The 21,944-nt window shown below is 45.8% G+C and overlaps 1 protein-coding gene across 1 annotated transcript in view; it reads right to left on the bottom strand.

Moving 5' to 3' along the window:
* LOC144611364 (protein KASH5-like) overlaps positions 1-21,944 on the bottom strand; it is a 115,777-nt gene that overhangs the window by 15,991 nt on the left and 77,842 nt on the right. Inside the window, exon 10 of the mRNA XM_078430435.1 lies at positions 3,883-3,944. Within this exon, the coding sequence (XP_078286561.1) occupies positions 3,936-3,944 (9 nt within the window). The 3' untranslated portion in view covers positions 3,883-3,935. The remainder of the gene's footprint in view (positions 1-3,882; positions 3,945-21,944) is intronic.

Raw genomic sequence — 21,944 nt, 5'->3', positions numbered from 1 at the left:
GTCAATACAAGCCCAGTCAGCTCCACCATCCGGGAATTAACCTGGTGAACTTTCTATGCTGCACTCCCTTAATAGCAATAATGTCCTTAGGAGACCAAACCTGCACACAATACTCCAGGTGTGGTCTCACCAGGGTCCTGTACAAGTGCAGTAGGACATCTTTGCTCCTAAACTCAAATCCTCTTGCAATGAAGGCCAACATGCCATTAGTTTTCTTCACTGCCTGAATGCTTACTTTCAGTGACTGATGTACAAGGACACCCAGATGTCGTTGCACCTCCCCTTTTCCTAATCTGACACCATTCAGATAATAATCTGCCTTCTTGTTCTTGCCACAAAGGTGGATAACCTCACATTTGTCCACATTATACTGCATCTGCCATGCATCTGCCCACTCACCCAACCTGTCCAAGCTGAGGTTAGAGGAGGTACATGTGAACCTCTGTCTAACCTGGAAGGCTATCGGGGTCCCTAGATGGAGTCGAGGGAGGAAGTGTAAGAACATGAGTTGCATCTCCTACGGTTGCAGGGGAAAGTACCTAGGGATGTAGTGGTTTGGTTGGGAAGGGACGAGTGAACTAAGGAATTACCGAGGGAGCAGTCCCTGTGGAAGGTGGCAAGGGATGGAGATGGGAAGAAGTGATTGGTGGTGGGATTCCTTAGGACGTGAGGAATGTGGGAGGATAATGTGTTGGATGTGGAGGCTGGTGGTGTGAAAGGTGACAACCAGGGGAACTCTCCATGTTGCATCTGCAGGGAGGTGGAGCGAGAGTAGAACTATGGGACACAGCGGAGAGACGTGTGCGGGCCTCATCTATGAACGAAGGGGGGACATCTCGGATGTCCTGGTATGGAACACCTCATCTTGGGAGCAGATGCAGCGGAGACGGAGGAACTGTGAGTAGGGAAGAGCATCTTTGCAAGAGTCAGGGTGGGAAAAGGTCTAGTCCAGATAGCTGTGGGAGTCAGTAGGTTTGTAATAGGTGTCCGTCAATAGTCTGTTTCCTGTGATGGAGACAGATTGTGAAAGGGGAGCGAGGTGTCTGAGATAGTCTTGGTGAATTTGAAGGCAGGGTGTGAAAGTTAGGGGTGAAATTAATAAAATCCTTGAGTTCTGGATGAATGCAGTTATCAATGTTGCGGAGAAAGAGTTGAGGGATAGGAGCAGTGTACCTCTGGAATAAGGACTGTTTGATGTACCCGACAAAAAGGCAGGTATAGCTTGGGCCCATGAGTGCCCATGGCTACACCTTTGATTTGGATAAAGAGGAAGGAGTCAAAAGACTGAAGGTGGAAGTTGGGAACAAGAGAGGGAGTTGGCTGGGGGCATTGTGGAAAGAAGGGGCTGTATGAGCGGACTGGGTCGATGAGGAGAGGGAAAAGGACGGCTGTGTTACTGCCGTGGCCATAGGTGGAATTTCTCTCGTTTGCATCTGGCCTCACCCTGGCAGTGGGAGAGGTTGAGGACAGACAGGTTGGTGTGAGAATGAAGCAAAGCAATGAGAAGATAGTTTTGGTTAGTTTAGCTCAGAGATACATCATGGAAAGAGGCCCTTCAGCTAACCATTGATCATCTGTACACTACTTATAAGTTATCCCACATTTGTATCCTATACACAAGGGGCAATTTCAGGAAGCTAATTAACCTACAAGCCTGCACATCTTTGGAATGTAGGAGGAAACTGGAGCACCCAGAGTAAACCCACGTGGTCACAGGGAGAATGTACAAAGTCTGCACAGACAGCACCCATAGCCAGGATCGTACCCAGGTCTCTGGTGCTGTAAGGCAGCAACTCTACCGCTGCCCCACCGTGCCGCCCGTTGTTGAAATGAATCTCTTCAGCCTCAGGATATTACTTCAGTATTTCTACATAGCAGTGTACTAGGCTAAACTATTTCAATTGCTTCATTAACTACCTTACTTCTATAATAATTGAATTCTATCCTCAACTTCACAGATAGTTAAGCAAGTGCAACATAATCTGAATTACATCAGGTATGGGTTGATAAGTATCAATTAACAGTGCTAAGTGACGACCATTGTCCATATGAGAATCTATTTATTTTCCCTGGACATTCAGCAGCGGTAACTAGCTGGATCCCACACCACCAACATGCTGGGGGAGGGGTATTGAACCTGCTATACTGAGAAGAGCAGCTCCTCGCCAGGAGAAGAATTCAGCATCTGTAGAAGCAAATGGACAGTCGATGTTTGGGGTTGAGACCCTTCATTTAGATGTGAAAACATGTCTCTTGGGTTCCTATCTTTTCTTTCCTATCTTAAAACTATGACTTCTACTTTTAGACTACCTGACCCTGTGAAAAAGACTGAGATAATCCATTTTATCCATGACCCCAACGATATTATAAATCTCTATATTCTCACCCATCAGCCTCCTGCACTCCAGAAAAAACAGCCCCAGTCTGTTCAGCCCCTAGTCATTCTCGCCACCCCCCCCCCAGCCTGTCTGTTCAGCCCCCTAGTCATTCTCGCCCCCCCCAGTCCCAGCCCGTCCGTTCAGCCCCCTAGTCATTCTCACCCCACCCCCCAGTCCGTCTGTTCAGCCCCCTAGTCATTCTCACCCAGTCCCAGCCCGTTCAGCCCCCTAGTCATTCTCACCCCACCCCCAGTCCCAGCCCCAGTCTGTTCAGTCCCCTAGTCCTTCTCGCCCCCCCCCAGTCCTAGTCTGTTCAGCCCCCTAGTCATTCTCGCCCCCCCCAGCCCCAGCCCTTGTGTTCAGCCCTAGTCATTCTCGCCCCCCCCCCCCAGCCCCAGCCCATGTGTTCAGCCTCCTAGTCATTCTCGCCCCCCCCCAGCCCCAGCCCGTGTGTTCAGCCCCCTAGTCATTCTCGCCCCCCCCAGCCCGTGTGTTCAGCCCCCTAGTCATTCTCGCCCCCCCCCCAGCCCCAGCCTGTGTGTTCAGCCCCCTAGTCATTCTTGCCCCCCCCAGTCCCATCCCCAGTCTGTTCAGCACCCTAGTCATTCTCGCCCCCCCCAGCCCCAGCGTTCAGCCCCCATGTCATTCTCGCCCCCCCCCAAGTCCCAGCCTGTTCAGCCCCCTAGTCATTCTCCCCTCCCCCAGTCCCAGCAACATCCTCGTGAATCTCATAATTCATATTCAAATATTGCTCCACAATAGCTCTTCAACTTCCCACTACGCCTATTCTAACACTCTGTCCCTCTAATCACTAAATAAGGTTGAGACCCTTCTTCAGACTCTCGGTCCGGAACTGGGCCTGGAATTCAGCTGTCGACAGCCCCGGCCTGCTGGCAGGTGGGGAGAGGCAAAGATCAGCAAAGTCAATGGTCATGACCCTTGGGCGGCTGGACTGCAGGTGACGGTTGGTGGTAGCTGTGGCAGTGCAGGAGCAGCCTGGAAGCGGCCAAGGAAGCTGTGTGGATCTAAGGTCGCGGCAGAAAGTCCGGCTTGGAAATGGTGCGAGCCATGGGCGGTGTAGGGGGCAGCTGGGGAAGTGGCGCGAGCTGGGGGCAGCAAGGAGTGCAAGTGGCAGGGGAGCTGGCGCGCGCCAGGGGGTGGCATGGTAGGTCAGTCCGCTATAACCAAAATGTGTTATAAAGAGGTCTGTTAAAACGAGGGTTTACTGTATTAAATTCCCCTGGTTTTACTCTTAGAAACATCCGACAAACCTCTCTTCGTCTATATATGAGAACCTCCCTGCGACCCTTTCGATTATGCTCATTCTAATCCCTCCTTTCTGCTTCGTGCTCATTTTCTTTTAGTACCTATTTAAGAATCATCATTTTTCATGTTACAGCAGGCAATACATCCAAATGTGATATCACTGTCCTGAATTAAGATAAGTAACCCGCAGAGGAAATTAAATGAGATTTAAACCCCTATGATCCATGAATTTACTTACAATGTTTCCTTCATGCTTCTGCTCACTCGAAATTAGCTCATCATAAAGTAGTTCTAAATTGCCTGCAAGACAGAAAATCAAGCATAAGCAAAATAAGATATTTCTACTTTTTGCTCACAATATACCATTCAGTGAAAAATCTTAAAGAAAAGCTTTCATTTTTAATAAACTTACACTATTGCATTATCAGTAAATGCCAACTGATATCAACAATTGAACTTTTATTCATTTGAATGAAAGCATTGTTCTGTTAAATATTTTATGTGAAATAGCAGATTCCATTCATTTGTTAATTCATTCTCAAGATCATAATTTGTAAGGCACCCATTTTGGTATATGTCTGAAGTCACACACAGTCCAAAGCAGATGCAGAGTAGTTTCCTTCCCCTAAGAACAGATCGGTTTATGAGTATCTGATTAACTTCATGGGCATTCTAATCAGATTTTCATTTTTAATGTAGATTTTATGAACTAATACTACTAAAACAAATTAAGTAGTTCATTTCATTACTGTCTTAGAATCTTTCTTGCTGTGCACATATTGTTGATACATCTGCCTAAATTCACCAATGCTAAAACTGTCAGACTCATTGTCATTTGCATTTGTTGTGAATACTTTATGCCATTTAGTCAGAATATTTACAGTACAAAATACAGTGCACAAATCTGGCAACATTTATGCCATAAAAGAGATCAAACCATCTCACTCCATTGGATGAACACTGCTCAAAAAGCAATCCATGTGTGGAAAGATGCCATTCATGTCACCTGGGAATGAGGTTCTGTGCCGAGTGGATCCTCCTACCCAAGGATTTCAGAGCACCCAGCAAAAAGCTCACCAATCTCACCCTATAGAAGTAGCACCGACCTCCAGACTCAAGGAATCATACAGCTAGATAGCACAGAAATGTGGGGCCTATGGCAGAATTGTTCCATGGTGGCCAAATTGCCAGTTCCACTTCTCTGCTCCTGGTTCATGTCACTCCAAACATTAGTTATCCACGTACCTGTTCAAGTGTCTTTTAAATGTAATTGTACTTGCCTCTCCCATTTCATTTGGAAGCTTGTTCCATATATCCACCACCCTCTGTGCAAAACAGTTGTCCCTCAGGTCCCTTTCCAATCTTTCCCCTCTCATCTCAAACCTATGGCATGAAGCTTCAACTTCTCTACTTAATACCAAAGATAGGCACAAAGTGCTGGAGTAACTCAGCAGATCTCTGGAAAAAGGATAGGTGACATATCGGGTCCGAACTTTTTCACCCAGAGAGTTGTGAATTTGTGGAATTCTCTGCCACATAAGGCAGTGGAGGCAAATTCACTGGATGAATTTAAAAGAGAGTTAGATAGAGCTCGAGGGGCCAGCGGAATCAGGGATATGGGGAGAAGGCAGGCACGAGTTACTGAGTGTGGATGATCAGCCATGATCACAATGAATGTAGGTGCTGGCTCAAATGGCCTCCTCCTTCACCTATTTTCTATGTTAGGACCCTTCTTCAGATTAAAAGGGGTGGGTGGGTTTCTATGTTAGGACCCTTCTTCAGATTAAAAGGGGTGGGTGGGAGGGAGAGCTGGAGGTGAGGAAAAGTGCAGGACAAATCAGGGCCACAACAAATAACCTCAGAAGGGGTGGTGCCCTTATGGGCCAATTGTTGGCTAGGGACGATGTGATCTCAAAAGGGATACAAAGTGGTGAACAGTAGAACTGGTTAAACGACAAGGGTGGAGGAAGGGAACAATGGACAGAATGGTCAGTATGGAAATGAGAATCAGCTGAGAAGGTTGTTGGCTGCAACCGTCCCCCATTGACGAATTGTACACTGCAAGGGCCAGGAAGCGAGCGGGCAAGATCATCTCTGATCCCTCTCACCCTGGCCACAAACTCTTTGAAGCACTTCCCTCTGGAAGGCGACTCCGGACTGTCAAAGCAGCCACAGCCAGACATAAAAATAGCTTTTTTTCCCCACGAGTGATAGTTCTACTCAATAACCAAAGTCTGTAGTCTCTTTTTTTGCTCTGGTTTATTTTCACCCACATATTTAGACCGTAATGTTGTATCCTTATTGTTTTGATGTGGTTATGCTTTATTCTGAATTGTTAACTGTATGTTTGTGTTGTCATTTGTGAGCTAAGCACCAAGGCACATTCCTTGTCTATGCACATACTTGGCCAATATACTCATTCATTCATTCATTCAAGTGGGGTGGGTAGGGAGTTTTAGAAATGTGACTTAAAATTAAGAAGCTACCCAAGCGAAATATGAGGTGCTGTTCCTTCAATCTCCGTGTGGCCTCACTCTGGCAAAGGACAGAATGGTCAGTATGGGAATGAGAATTGAAATGGTTGGCAACTGGGAGATCTCGTAGGCCTTACCAGACCGAGCGAAGTGTTTAGTGAAACGATCGCCGAGTCTACGCTTGGTCTCAATGATGTACAGAAGCCCGCATCAGGAACACCGGGGGCAATACCTGAGGCTAGCGGAGGTACATGTGAACCTCCGTCTAACCTGCAAGAGCTATCAGGGTCACTGGATGGAGTCGAGGTACAAGGGCAGGTGTTACATAGGGAAAGTACCCAGGAGGCGGTGCATTGGGTGGGAAGAGATGAGTGAACCAACGAGTTGCGGAGGGAGCGGTCTCTGCAGAAGGCAGAGAGGGGTGGAGATGAGATGTGATTAGTGGTGGGATCATGTAGTAGATGACGGAAATGTTGGAGGATAATGGGTTGGATGCGGAGGCTGGTGGGGTGAAAGGTGAGGACTAGGGGAACTCTGTTCTTGTTGCCTTTAGGTGGAGGGGGAAGCGAGAGCTGATCTACGGGACATAGAGGTGACACATGTGAGGCCCAGCATTTCTTATCTATCTTTGGTTTAAAGCAGCATTTGCAGTTCTTTGTTTCTACATCCTGTACCAATAAAGGTAGGCATGCTGAATGGCATCTTTACCACCCTTTCTACCTACGTCGTTATTTTCCTGAAACTATGCACTTGGGACCCTAGTTCCCTGATCTACAACATTTACTGTGTTAGTTTTGCCTGGTTTGTCCAATAAAAATGCAAAGAGTTGCGGGTTTGTATTGTCCTTTGTAAAAAATTGCCTTTTATATGTAGGGGATGAGAAAGTGAGATATCATAAAACTAGTATGAACGGGTGTTCGATGGTCAGGATGGACGGTGGGCCAAAGGGTCTGTTTCCATGCTGTATCTCTAAACTAAACATGAAGCTCTGAGAGATCTGCACAACTTGTGCACTATGTCACCTTAGTTGTCATGATATCCAATGTAAAAATGTCAGCTCGGTTTGAAATAGCAGTAATTTACTGACTTTGAAGAATTATGAATTTCCTGAAATTGTATTAGTTCAGACCATATTAGCAAGTTTCTTGGGTTTTAAAAGAGATGGGTCAGAAGATAATAAATACATTCTTTAGTAAGGGGGATTAATTTTAGTTACGTTACCAAAGTACACGTGGGAGGTGTCCCAGTCAAGGGGATGGATCGATAGAAAGTTGGGCGAAATGTTATCAATTGAAATTTAATCCTGACAAATGCAAAGTAATTTATTTTGGGAAGGAAAATAGGGGCAGGAAAAATACAATAAGTGATAGACACAAAGTGCTGGAGATCAGGCAGTATCTCTGGAGGACAATGGATAGACGACGTTTCATGTTGGGACCCTTCTCTGTTTGAAACTTCACCCTCCAGAGATGCTGTATGACCCGCTGAGTTACTCCAGCACTTTGTGTTATTTATTTTGGAAACCAGCATCTGCAGTTCCTTGGGACCATAGTAAATGCTAGGATTGCTCAAGGTTAAAGGAGGGAATCTATGCTTGGAGTTGGGGGATGTAGGTGTGGTACAAAACAAGTACTTTGCACCTGTATCCACCAAAGAGTAGGACATGGAGGATAGCGAGATCAGTGTGGAGAATACAAATATGCTCGGGCAGTTGAAACATAGGCATAGAAAATAGTTGCAGGAGTACACCGTTTGGCCCTTTGATATGATCATGGCTGATCATCCAAAATCAATACCCCATTCCTGCTTTTTCCCCATATTCCTTGATTCCGTTAGCCCGAAGAGCTATATCTAACTCTCTCTTGAAAACATCCAGTGAATTGGCCTCCACTGCCTTCTGTGGCAGAGAATTCCACAGATTCACAACTCTCTGGGTGATAACGTTTTTCCTCATCTCAGTCCTAAATGGCCTACTGCTTATTCTTAAACTGTGACCTCTAGTTCTGGACTCCCCCAACATCGTGAACATTTTTCCTGCATCTAGCCTTTCTGATCCCTTGAGAATTTTATGTTTCCATAAGATCCCCTCTTGTCCTTCTAAATTCCAGTGAATACAAGCCCAGTCGACCCATTCGTTCATCATGTTAGTCCCAGGGATTAACCTGGTAAACTTACGCTGCACTCACTCAATACCAAGAATGTCCTTCCTCAAATTAGGAGACCAAAACTGTCTCTCCCTGTACAACTGCAGTAGGATCTCCTTGCTCCGATACTCAAATCCTCTCGCTATTAAGGCCAACATGCCATTTGCTTCCGTCACTGCTTGCTGTACCTGCATGCTTACTTTCAGTGACTATACAAGGACTTGTTCCCCTCCCCTTCTCCTAATCTGACACCATTCACGTAATAATCTGCCTTTTTGTTCTTGCCACCTCACATTTATCCACATACTGCATCTGCCATGCATCTGCTCACTCACCCAACCTATCCAAATCATCCTGCAGCCTCATAGCATCCTCCTCGCAGCTCACACTGCCACCCAGCTTTGCATCATCCGTTAACTTGGAGATGGTTACATTTAATTCCCTCATCTAAATCGTTAATCCATATTGTAAATAACTGAGGTCCCAGCACTGAGCCTTACGGTGCCCCACTAGTCACTGCCTGCCCTTCTGAAAAGGATCCATTAATTCCTACTCTTTGCTTCCTGTCTGCCAACCAGTCCTCTATCCATGTAAATACCCTACTCCCAATACCATGTGCTCTAATTTTGCACACTAATCTCTTGTGTGGGACCTTGTCCAATTAAACGAGAGCAAGTCTGAGGTCATCCTATTCGCCCCCCCCCCCGACTCCATCAAATCGATAACAGGCAGTCTTGGAAGCCTATCCTGCCTAGTCAAACCGCACGTCAAAAACCTCGGCGTGATATTTGACTCTGCATTAAAGTTTGACAAGCAAGTCAACGCTGTGGTAAAAGCCAGCTTCTTCCAACTTCATACCATAGCTAAAATCAAACCTTTCCTCCAATTCGACGATACTGAAAATATCATTCACGCTTTCATTTCCTCCCGCCTAGAGGAAATGAAAGCGTGAATGATATTTTCAGTGTCGTCGAATTGGAGGAAAGGTTTGATTTTAGCTTTCCTATACACTGGGATCAGCCAATCATCCCTGTCCCGCCTGCAACTGGTCCAAAACGCCGCAGCGAGACTCCTGACGGGTACCCGTAAAAGGGACCACATCACGCCGATTCTGGCCTCTCTCCACTGGCTCCCTGTACGGTACAGAATCAACTTCAAGCTCCTCCTATTCACATATAAAGCCCTAAATGGACATTCCCCCCCCCCACATCAAAAATCTTCTAACCCACCTCTCTAACTCCAGGTCCCTCAGGTCGGCCGACTTGGGGCTACTCACTATCCCGCGGTCTAGGCTTAAGCTCAGGGGTGACCGCGCTTTTGCGGTTGCAGCTCCTAGACTGTGGAACAGCATCCCTCTCCCCATCAGAACTGCCCCCTCCATCGACTCCTTTAAGTCCAGGCTCAAAACCTATTTCTACTCCCTAGCGTTTGAGGCCCATTGAGGAGGCGCTGTGAACTGTTTTGTATGTGCTGTTATGTTTGTGTGCTACTGTATGTTTCATTTTTTTCCTTAGTACCTAAACAGATGTACAGCACTTTGGTCAACGTGGGTTGTTTTTAAATGTGCTATACAAATAAAATTGACTTGACTTGTCAAAGGCTTTTTGAAAGTCCAGATACACCACATCCACTGGCTCTCCCTTCTCCATTCTACTTGTTACCTCCTCAAAAAATTCCAGATGAGTCAAGTATGATTTTCCCGTCATAAATCCATGCTGACTTTGATCGATCATGTCACTGCTTTCTAAATACGCTGCTATTACACCTTTAATTATCGACTCAAGCTTCTTCCCAACTGCTGACATAAGGCTGACTGGTCTATAATTCCCCATTTTCTTAAAAATATATTTTTTAACCTTTCTTAAAAAGGTTCCCACTCCCTCCCTTCTTAAAAAGGTTACGCTACATGAAATCGGGAAGGTGGTGGTGCTGAGACTATCGACTATTTAAAGTAGATAAGTCCCCTGGGTCTCATAGGATCTATCCTATTGAGCAAGGAGAAGATTGCAGGATCTTTGTTTCTTCTCCAGATCTTTGTTTCTTCTCCAGCCACAGAGAAGTGGAGAGAATCCAGGGAACTATAGGCTAGTTGGGATATTGCGGGAGAGAATTCTTCGAGATTTACTTCCATTTGGAAGAGAATGGGCAAATTAGGGATAGCTTGCTCAGCTTTGTTCATGGCAGGTCGTACCTTACTAACTTGACTGAATTTTTTTGAGGACGTTTAGACAATAGACAATAGACAATAGGTGCAGGAGTAGGCCATTCAGCCCTTCGAGCCAGCACCGCCATTCAATGCGATCATGGCTGATCACTCTCAATCAGTACCCCGTTCCTGCCTTTTCCCCATACCCCCTCACTCCGCTATCCTTAAGAGCTCTATCCAGCTCTCTCTTGAAAGCATCCAACGAACTGGCCTCCACTGCGTTTAGATTAAAGACGCAGTATGGAAACAGGCCCTTCAGTCCACTGAGTCCGCACCGACCAGCGATCCCCACATTAACACTATCCTATGCACATTAGGGGTAATTTTACATTTATACCAAGCCAATTAACCTACAAACCTATACGTCTTTGGAGTGTGGGAGGAAACCGAAGATCTCGGAGAAAACCCATGCAGTCACGGGGAGAACATACAAACTTCGTGCAGACAGCACCCGTAGTCGAGATCGAACCCGGGTCTCTGGCGCGGTAAGCGCCGTAAAGCAGCAACTCTACCGCTGCGCCACCTTGCCGCCCTTAACAAAGGTTATGAAGGAAATTGATGAATGTTGGGTGTGGATGTTGTATACGTGGATTTTAGCAAGGCTTTTGATAAGGTCCTTTATGGTCGGCTGATCCAGAAGATTAAGATGTACGGGATTCACTATGACTTGGGTATATGGATTCAGTACTGACTTATTCATAGAAGATAGAGAGGCTTGTGGTGGAAGGTAGATATTCTGGCTGAAGGTATGTGACCTGTAGAGTTCCACGGGTTTCTCTGCTGGGACCTTTGCTGTTTTTGATATATATAAATGGACATAAATGTAGCTGGTTGGGTGAGTAGGTTTGCTGATGACACTAACACAGGAGTGGCAGATAGTGAGGAATGCTGTCAGATGATACAGATCAGCTGCAGAAATGGACAGAGAAATGGCAGATTGGGTTTAACCTGAGCAAGCATGATGTGCTGCACTTTGGGAGGTTGAATGTTAGGAGAGAGTATACATTAATAGCATGACCCTTAACAACAATGATGTACAGAGGGATCTTGGAGTCCAAGTTCGTAGCTCACTAAAGGTGGCAGCACAGGTAGATAGGGTGGTAAAGAAGTATGGTATGTTTGCCTATATTGCTAGGGGCTTTGAATGTAAGAATGAGGAAGTTATGATAGGGTAGTTATTACAGGATTTAGGTTAGGCCACATTTGGAGCATTGTGTGCAGTCTGGTCACCTCATTACAGGAAATTAACACTTAATGGTGCCAGATTAGGAAAAAGGGAAGGTCAAAGAGACCTGGGTGTCCTTGTACATCAGTCACTGAAAGTAAACATGCAGGTGCAGCAGGCAGTGAAGAAAGCTAATGGCATGTTGGCCTTCATAACGAGAGGAGTAAAGAGGTCCTTCTGCAGTTGTACAGGGCCCTGGTGAGACCACATCTGGAGTATTGTGTGCAGTTTTGGTCTCCTAATTTGAAGAAGGACATCCTTGCTATTGAGGCAGTAGTTAATTCCCGGGATGACGGGACTGTCATATGAAGAAAGATTGGAAAGACTGGGCTTGTATTCACTGGAATTTAGAAGGGGATCTTATAGAAACGTATAAAATTATAAAAGGACTGGACAAACTAGATGCAGGAAAAATGTTCCCAATGTTGGGGGAGTCCAGAACCAGGGGCCACAGTCTAAGAATAATGGGGAGGCCATTTAAAACTGAGATGAAAAAAACCTTTTCCACCCAGAAAGTTGTGAATTTGTGGAATTCTCTGCCGTAGAAGGCAGTAGAGGCAAAATCAAGAAGGCAGGAACAGGGAAATAGGGGATCTGAATGTGTGGCTGGGGGCCTGGTGCAGGGAGCAGGGAGCAGGGATTTAGATTTATAGACCACTGGGATCTCTTCTGGGGTAGGAATGACCTGTACAAAAGGGACGGGTTACACCTTAACTGGACCAACGTTCTGGCGGGCAGGTTTGCTAGTGCTACACGTGTGGGTTTAAACTAAATAGCGGGGGGGAGGTGTTGACAAATTGGGAGTATAAAAGGGAAGTGAGTACAGAAAAAGTTACAAAAGACTCCCGAATTATTGGGAAGGAATGTTCGAGAAAGGAATAGAGAGTAAAGTCAGGGGAGGTGAATACTGAAGTTAAAGTGTTGTATTTGAATGCGCCAAGTAAAAGAAATAAAGTGGATGAGCTTGAGGCTCAGTTAGAAATTGAGACACAAATATGTTGTGGGAATTAGAGATATGGCTGCAAGAGGATCGCTGGAGCTTCTGGAAACTGCACCTGCAGAAATTGTGTCCAGGTGCAGCTCCTGAATGAAAGTGTTGAGGAATAGGAGAAGCAGCTGGATGACCTCAGGGCCATATGGGAAAACGAGTGTTTCCTGGAGAAGACCTACAATGAGGTTATCGCGCCAAGGTTACAGGAAGAGCGAAGGTGGATGACTGTGAGAAAGGGGAGTAAACGTGGAGAGCAGGCGACCCCAGTGGCTGTACCTAATGAAAACAGGTACACCCTCTTTGGAACTGTCGGGACTGCAAGACAGGGAATTCAGGGGTATACGTCCGATCGAAAAGACAGACAGGTGGACAGAGGGGGTGGGGTAGCTCTGTTGGTAAGGGATGAAATTCAGTCCCTTGCAGGGAGTGGCATAGAATCAGGAGATGTCGAGTCAGTATAGATAGAACTGAGGAATTGTAAGGGTAAAAAGACCACAATGGGAGTTATCTACAGGCCCCCAACTGCAGTAGCCTGGATATAGTGTGCAGGTTGAATCAAGAGTTAAAATTGGCATGTAGCAAGGTAATGCTACAGTGGTTATGCGAGATTTCAACATGCAGGTAGACTGAGAAAATCAGTTTGGTACTGGACCCCAAGAAAGGGAATTTGTGGAGTACCTCCGAGATGGATTCTTAGAGCAGCTTATTGTCTACCAAGGAGAAGGCAATTCTGGATTTAGTGCTGTGTAATGAACTGGATTTGATAAGGGAACTCAAGGTAAAGGAGCCATTAGGAGGTAGTGACCATAATATGATACGATTTAATCTACAATTTGAGAGGGAGAAGGGAAAATCGGAAGTGTCAGTATCATAGTTGAGCAAAGGGGACTATGGAGGCATGAGGGAGGAGCTGGCCAACGTTGACTGGAAAGAAACCCGAGCAGGGATGACAGTGGAACAACAAGGCAGGTATTTCTGGGAAGGTTCAGGATCAGTTCATTCCAAAGAGGAAGATAGATTCTAAGGAGAGTAAGAGGCAACCGTGGCTGATAAGGGAAGTTAAGGACAGCATAAAAATAAAAGAGAAGAAGTATACATAGCAAAGAAGAGCGGGAAGCAAAAGGATTGGGAAACCTTTAAAGAGCAACAGAAGATAACCAAAAAGACAAGATGGGGAGAAAAGTTGAGGTAACAATATATGAGAAAAGCTAGCCAAGAACATAAAGGAGGATAGTAAAAGCTTCTTTAGGTATGTGAAGAGAAAAAAAGTTAGTTAAGTGGGTCCCTTGAAGAAAGAAGCAGGTGAATTTATTATGGGGAACAAGGAAATGACAGACAGGTTGAACAGGTACATTGGATCTGTCTTCACTAAGGAAGGCACAAACAATTTTCCAAAAGTACTAGTGGCCAGAGGACCTACGGTGACGGAGGAACTGAAGGAAATTCACATTTGGCAGGAAATGGTGTTGGGTAGACTGATGCGACTGAAGGGTGATAAATTCCCAGGGCCTGATGGTCTGCATCCCAGAGTACTTAAGGAGGTGGCGCTAGAAATCGTGGATGCATTGGTGGTCATTTTCCAATGTTCTATAGATTTAGGATCAGTTCCTGTGGACTGGAGGGTAGCTAATGTTGTACCACTTTTTAAGAAAGGAGGGAGAGAGAAAACGGAATTATAGACCAATTAGCCTGACATCGGTAGTGGGGAAAATGCTGGAGTCAATTATAAAAGATGAAATTGTGGCACATTTGGATGGCAGTAACAGGATTGGTCCGAGTCAGCATGGATTTACGAAGGGGAAATCATGCTTGACTAATCTTCTGGAATTTTTGAGGATGTAACTAGGAAAATGGACAAGGGAGAGCCAGTGGATAGAGTGTACCTGGACTTTCAGAAAGCCTTTGATAAGGTCTCACATAGGAGATTAGTGGGCAAAATTAGAGCACATGGTATTGGGGGTAGGGTACTGACATGGATAGAAAATTGGTTGGCAGACAGGAAACACAGAGTAGGGAATAACGGGTCCCTTTCAGAATGGCAGGCATGACCTGTGGGGTACCGCAAGGCTTGGTACTGGGACCATATTTACAATATGTATTAATGATTTAGATGAAGGGATAAAAAGTAACAGCAAATTTGCAGGTGACACAAAGCTGGGTGGCAGTGTGAACTGTGAGGAGGATACTATGAGGATGCAGGGTGACTTGGACAGGTTGGGTGAGTGGGCAGATGCAAGGCAGATGCAGTTTAATGTAGATCAATGTGAGGTTATCCACTTTGGTGGCAAGAACAAGAAGGCGAATGGTGTAAAGTTCGGAAAAGGGAAAGTACAATGAGATCTGGGTGTCCATGCACATCAGTCGCTGAAAATAAGCATGCAGGTTCAGCAGGCAGTGAAGAAAGCTAATGGTATGTTGGTCTTCATAACAAGAGGAGTTGAGTATAGGTGCAAAGAGGACCTTTTGCAGTTGTGTAGGGCCCTGGTGAGACCACACCTAGAGTACTGTGTGCAGTTTTGGTCTCCAAATTTGAGGAAGGGCATTCTTGCTATTGAGGGCGTGCAGCGTAGGCTCATGAGGTTAATTCCTGGGATGACGAGACTGTCATATGTTGAAAGAATGGAGCAACTGGGCTTTTATACTCTGGAATTTAGAAGGATGAGAGGGGATCTTATTGAAACATAAAAGATTATTAAGGTATTGGCACGCTAGAGGCAGGAAACATGTCCCTGATGTTGGGGGAGTCTAGAAACAGGGGCCACAGTTTAAGAATAAGGGGTAGGCCATTTAGAACGATGAGGACAAACCTTTTCACCCAGAGAGTTGTGAATCTGTGGAATTATCTGCCACAGAAGGCAGTGGAGGCTTATTCTCTGGATGCTTTCAACAGAGAGTTAGATAGAGCTCTTGGAAGATAGCGGAATCAAGGGATATGGGGAGAAGGGACATACGGGGTACTGATTAGAAACATAGAAAATAGGTGCAGGAGGAGTCCATTCGGTCCTTCGAGCCAGCACCGTCATTCATTGTGATCATGGCTGATCATCCACAATCAGTAACCTGTGCCTGCCTTCTCCCCGTATCCCGTGATTCCACTAGCCCCTAGAGCACTATCTACCTCTCTTTTAAATTCATCCAGTGAAGTGGCCTCCACTGCCTTCTGTGGCAGAGAATTCCACAAATTCAGAACTCACTGGGTGAAAAAGTGTTTTCTCACCTGTTTTAAATGGCCTCCCCTTTATTCTTAGACTGTGGCCCCTGGTTCTGAACTCCCCCAACATTGGGAACATTTTTCCTGCATCTAGCTTGTCCGGTCCTCTCATCCTTCTAAACTCCAGTGAATATAAGCCCAGACTTTTCAATCATTCCTCGTATGACAGCCTCTCCATCCCAGGGATTAACCTCGTGAACCTACGCTGCACTGCTCAATTACAAGGATGTCCTTCCTCAAATTAGGAGACCAAAACTGTACACAATACTCCAGATGTGGTCTTACCAGGCCCCAATACAACTGCAGAAGAACCTCTTTACTCCTATACTGAAATCCTCTCATTATGAAGGCCAACATGCCATTAACTTTCTTCACTGCCTGCTGTACCTGCATGCCAAATTTCAGTGACTGGTGTACAAGGACACCTAGGTACGTACTCCAAAGACATACAGGTATGTAGGTTAATTGGCTGGGCAAATGTAAAAATTGTCCCTAGTGTGTGTAGGATAGTGTTAATGTGCGGTGATCGCTGGGCGGCGCGGACCCGGTGGGCTGAAGGGCCTGTTTCCCCGCTGTATCTCTAAATCTAAAAAAATCTAAATAAATCTAAAGGTCTCGCTGCACTTCCCCCTTACCTAACCTGATACCATTGAGATAATAATCTGCCTCCTTGTTTTTGCCGCCGAAGTGGATAACCTCACATTTATCTACATTATACTGCATCTGCCATGCATCTGCTCACTCACTCAACCTGTCTAGGTCACCCTGCAACCATTGGGCCCTGGTGAGACCACATCTGGAGTATTCTGTGCAGATTTAGTCTCCTAATTTGAGGAAGGACATCCTTGCTGTTGAGGCAGTGCAGCGTAGGTTCACAAGGTTAATCCCTGGGATGGAGGGACTGTCATTGTGAGGAAAGATCGAAAAAACTAGCTTTGTATTCACTGGAGTTTAGAAGGATGAGAGGGGACCTTATAGAGACAAATAAAATTATAAAAGGACTGGACAAGCTAGATGCAGAAAAAATGTTCCCGATGTTGGGGAGGTCCAGAACCAGGGGCCACAATCTTAGAATAAAGGGGAGGCCATTTTAAACTGAGGTGAGAAGGAACTTTTTCACCCAGATTTGTGAATTTGTGGAATTCTCTGCCACAGAGGGCAGTGGAGGCCAAATCACTGGATGAATTTAAGAGAGAGTTTGATAGAGCTCTGGGGGCTAGAGGAATCAAGGGATATGGGGAGAAGGCAGGCACGGGTTATTGATTGTGGATGATCAGCCATGATCACAATGAATGGCGGTGCTGGCTCGAAGGACCGAATGGACTCCTCCTGCACCTATTTTCTATGTTTCTAATCAGTACCCCGTATGTCCCTTCTCCCCATATTAGATGGGGAAATTTAATGGAGATGTGCAGGGTAAGTTTTTTTTTTTACACAAGAGTAGTAGGGGCCTGGATCGCATTGCCAAAGATGGTGGTAGAGACAAATACGATAGTGGTGTTTCAGAGGCTTTTGGATAGGTACATGGAAGTGCAACGAATAGAAGGATATGGATCATGTGCTGGCAGATGAGACCAGTTTAATTTGGCATCATGTGTAGCACAGACATTGCGGGGCCAGTGGCCCGTTCTATGTTAAGTTTGATATTTCATCAAAGGCAACACAGCTAAATATTGGGATGCAAGGAAATGCAGGTGCTGGTTTACCAAAAGACACCAAGTGCTAGAGTAACTCAGCAGCAAGTCTGGAGAACATAAATAGGTGACCTTTTGGGTCAGGACCCTTCCCTAAATATTGTTAGCTTAAATCATAGGACTGAGTAGGAGCATGGCATGTTTCCCATAACCTTCTGATTCAGTGGCAGGAGCATGACCTCTAACAACATCTCATCTCCAGAAAATACATTAAAAGGTCTGATTTGGAAATTCACATCATCCATTTATGTCTCAGACGTGCCAATGTAAAAAAATGTTAGAACTGTACAGAAAGTCACTTTCCAGCTGAAGGAGGCACAAGTTATTATCACGTTGGGGTCCTTGTTAACCCTTCAGTTTCAGAGATTTCGTAATAACTATATCAATTATTCTTAATGAGCTATTTTCACTGCATGTCAGATTACGTACTTTGTTGCTGACCTATGTTGTCATTCAAACCCTGACAAGTTCTCAGAACTTGCAGAGTCTCTGCGCTAGTTGCATATCTTGTATTATCTTCTCTTTGACTGTAAAGCTCTGGAGACATCCCAAACTCAAGCTGCATCACGAACAAACATAAAGTAAACTAGTAAATTAGTGCTAGCAAACAACAAAATGATTACAAATGATGCTCCGACTGGATTTTCATAATTATTAATATTTTTAGACTACAATTTGGACAATAATATGTCTTGAGGCACTTCCAGGTGTGCCAAAGGGCTTATATTGTATAGCTTTCTGAGACTATGGTGCTGAGCTATTACTAGACCAGCAGCTAATATAGGTAGTATGTCATCCTCAATAAGGATGGTGATATCATTGTATAGGATGGTATTTAGTATATTTATTTGACTTGTATTATGGTGGTGGGTTTTGTTTTGTTTTATTTTGTACTGTAAATATTATTTACAGTAGGAAGTGGCGGCGTGGCGGCGCCTAACGGCAGCGGCTCGCTAGCAGTCTGTTCGTCTTTTTTCCTTTTTTTTGTTTGTTGTGTCGGTGTTGGGATGGTTTTTGTATTTTTTTTGGTTGTGTATGTGTGGGGGGTGGTGGTGTGGGTGGTGGTGTGGGTGGGGGGTGGCGGGGGGGGGGGGTGGGGGAAACTTTTCTCTTCCTCACGGCGCGGGGTGCGGCTCGGCTGCGGGGCCTAACATTGCCCGGTGCGGCTCGGCCGCTGGACTTTACATCGCCCGGTGCGGCTTGGCCGCTGGACTTTACATCGCCCGGTGCGGCTTGGCCGCTGGACTTTACATCGCCCGGTGCGGCTTGGCCGCTGGACTTAACAGTGCCCGGTGCAGCTCGGCCGCGGGACTTAACATCGCTCGATGCGGCTCGGCTGCGGGACTTTACATCGCTGGTGCGGCTCGACCACGGGACTTTTCATCGCTGGTGCGGCTCGGCTGCAGGACTTAACATCGCCCGGTGCGGCTCGGCTGCGGGACTTTACATCGCCCGGTGCGGCTCGACCACGGGACTTTACATCGCCCGGTGCGGCTCGGCTGCGGGACTTAACATCACCCGGTGCGGCTCGGCTGCGGGACTTAACATCGCTGGTGCGGCTCGACCACGGGACTTAGCTGCACAAGGCTTGGTCGCGGGGCCTTTCATCGCCCGGCTCGGCCGCAAGACGTTTCAGCGCCCGGTGCGATTCGGCCGGGGGGACTTCCATCCCCTTACGGGGACTGTGCGATTCGGTCGGGGACGAGCTGTCTGTCCGTGGGCGTAGGGAAGAGAGTGGAAGTTTTGTTGCCTCCATCACAGTGAGGGGGTGTTTGGAGTCACTGTGATGGACGTTTGTGTTGGGGCTGTGTGTCTTGTGTTCTTTTTTTTCTATGACTGCTATGTAGTTTCGTTCGGTACTTCGGTACCGAACGACAAATAAAGCTCTGTTATACTGTTATGTTATATTGTTAATAATTGATTAAATTACTTTTGGTTAAAAACTAAATTTTTTAAAATGTAGGTAGTGCAAGCAGAATGATGGGTAAAGATGACTTGCTCAATTAGGCTTCAGGCAGAAGAACTTTTGAGAAAAAAAATAGAGGTTAAGAGATCACCAAAAGGTTAAGAGATCAGTTAAGAGATAAGAAGCGTATTGATGAGAAAGATATCTTATCAATCTTATTGAAAGCAGCGGCAGACAAAAGATTCATATTACTGGAATGATTGATTGAGTTGATTGAAAGATACCGCATGGAAACAGGCACCCCCATGGAGTCCAAACGGACCTGTTCACACCAAACATTGTCATGCAGCGAGGAAAAAGGGCCTTCGGCCCAACCTGCCAATAGACAATAGGTGCAGGAGTAGGCCATTCGGCCCTTCGAGCCAGCAACGCCATTCAATGTGATCATGGCTGATCATTCTCAATCAGTACCCCGTTCCTGCTTTCTCCCCATACCCCCTGACTCCACTATCCTTAAGAGCTCTATCTAGCTCTCTCTTGAATGTATTCAGAGAATTGGCCTCCACTGCCTTCTGAGACAGAAAATTCCACAGATTCACAACTCTCTGACTGAAAAAGTTTTTCCTCATCTCTGTTCTAAATGGCTTACCCCTTACTCTTAAACTGTGGCCCCTGGTTCTGGACTCCCTCAACATTGGGAACATGTTTCCTGCCTCTAACGTGTCCAACCCCTTAATAATCTTATACGTTTCGATAAGATCCCCTCTCGTCCTTCTAAATTCCAGTGTATACAAGCCTAGTCGCTCCAGTCTTTCAACATATGACAGTCCCGCCATTCCAGGAATTAACGTAGTAAACCTACGCTGCACGCCCTCAATAGCAAGAATATCCTTCCTCAAATTTGGAGACCAAAACTGCACAGTACTCCAGGTGCGGTCTCACTAGGGCCCTGTACAACTGCAGAAGGACCTCTTTGCTCCTATACTCAACTCCTCTTGTTATGAAGGCCAACATTCCATTGGCTTTCTTCACTGCCTGCTGTACCTGCATGCTTCCTTTCAGTGACTGATGCACTAGGACACCCAGATCACGTTGTACGTCCCCTTTTCCTAACTTGACACCATTCAGATAATAATCTGCCTTCCTATTCTTACCACCAAAGTGGATAACCTCACACTTATCCACATTAAACTGCATTTGCCAAGCATCCGCCCACTCACACAACCTGTTCAAGTCACCCTGCAACCTCATAACATCTTCCTCACAGTTCACACTGCCACCCAGCTTTGTATCATCTGCAAATTTGCTAATGGTACTTTTAATCCCTTCATTCAAGCCATTGATGTATATTGTAAATAACTGCGGTCCCAACACCGAGCCTTGCGGTACCCCACTAGTCACTGCCTGCCATTCTGAAAGGGACCCTTTTATCCCCACTCTTTGCTTTCCGTCTGTCAACCAACTTTATGTCAGTACCCTACCTCCAATACCATGTGCTCTAATTTTGCCCACCAATCTTCTATGTGGGACCTTGTCGAAGGCTTTCTGAAAGTCAAGGTACACCACATCCACCGGCTCTCTCCTGTCAATTTTCCTAGTTACATCCTCAAAAAATTCCAGTGGATTAGTCAAGCACGATTTCCCCTTCGTAAATCCATGCTGACTTGGAACGAGTTGCCCATACCAACCAACACGATTTATCTACATTAATCCCACCTGCCTGCATTTGGCCCATATTCCACTAAACCTATCCTATCCATGTACCTATCTAAATGTTTCCTAAATGTTTCGACAGTACTTGCCTCAACTACCTCCTCAGACTGCTCTGCATACAGCCACCACCATTTGTGTAAAAAAGTTACTCCTCAGGTTCCTATTCAATTTTTCCCTCCTCACTTTAATCCTATGTCCTCTGGTTGTCGATTCCACTACCAGATCTATTCCTCTCATGATTTTGTACACCTCCTGCGCTCCAAGGAATAGAGCCCTAGCCTGCTCAACTCTCCCAAGAGCTCAGGTTTTCAGGTCCTGGCAACATCCTCGTAAATCTTTTCTGTACCCTTTCCACTTGACAACATCTTTCCTATAACATGGTGCCCAAAACTGATCACAATACTGGCCTGTAAATGTGGCCTCACCAACGTCTTATATAATAACTGCAACATGACCTCCCAACTTTTATACTTAATATTCTAATTGATGAAGGTTAATGTGCCAAAAGCTTTTTTGACCACCCGATCTACCAGTGATTCCACTCTCAAGGAACTATTTACCTCCACTCTAAGATGACTCATCTCCACAACACTCCCCAGAGCCCTATCATTCACTATGTTGGTTAGACTTCCCAAAATGCATGCCTCACATTTCTCCATATTAATTCCATCAACCATTCCTCAGCCCACCTGCCCAACCGATCAAGATCCAGCTGCATTTTTTGACAACTATCTTC

Source organism: Rhinoraja longicauda, chromosome 40 (assembly GCF_053455715.1).
Source record: "Rhinoraja longicauda isolate Sanriku21f chromosome 40, sRhiLon1.1, whole genome shotgun sequence".
NCBI lineage: Eukaryota > Metazoa > Chordata > Chondrichthyes > Rajiformes > Arhynchobatidae > Rhinoraja > Rhinoraja longicauda.
The sequence above is the reverse complement of the archived record's forward strand: the minus strand, read 5'-3'. Positions and strand labels throughout refer to the sequence as shown.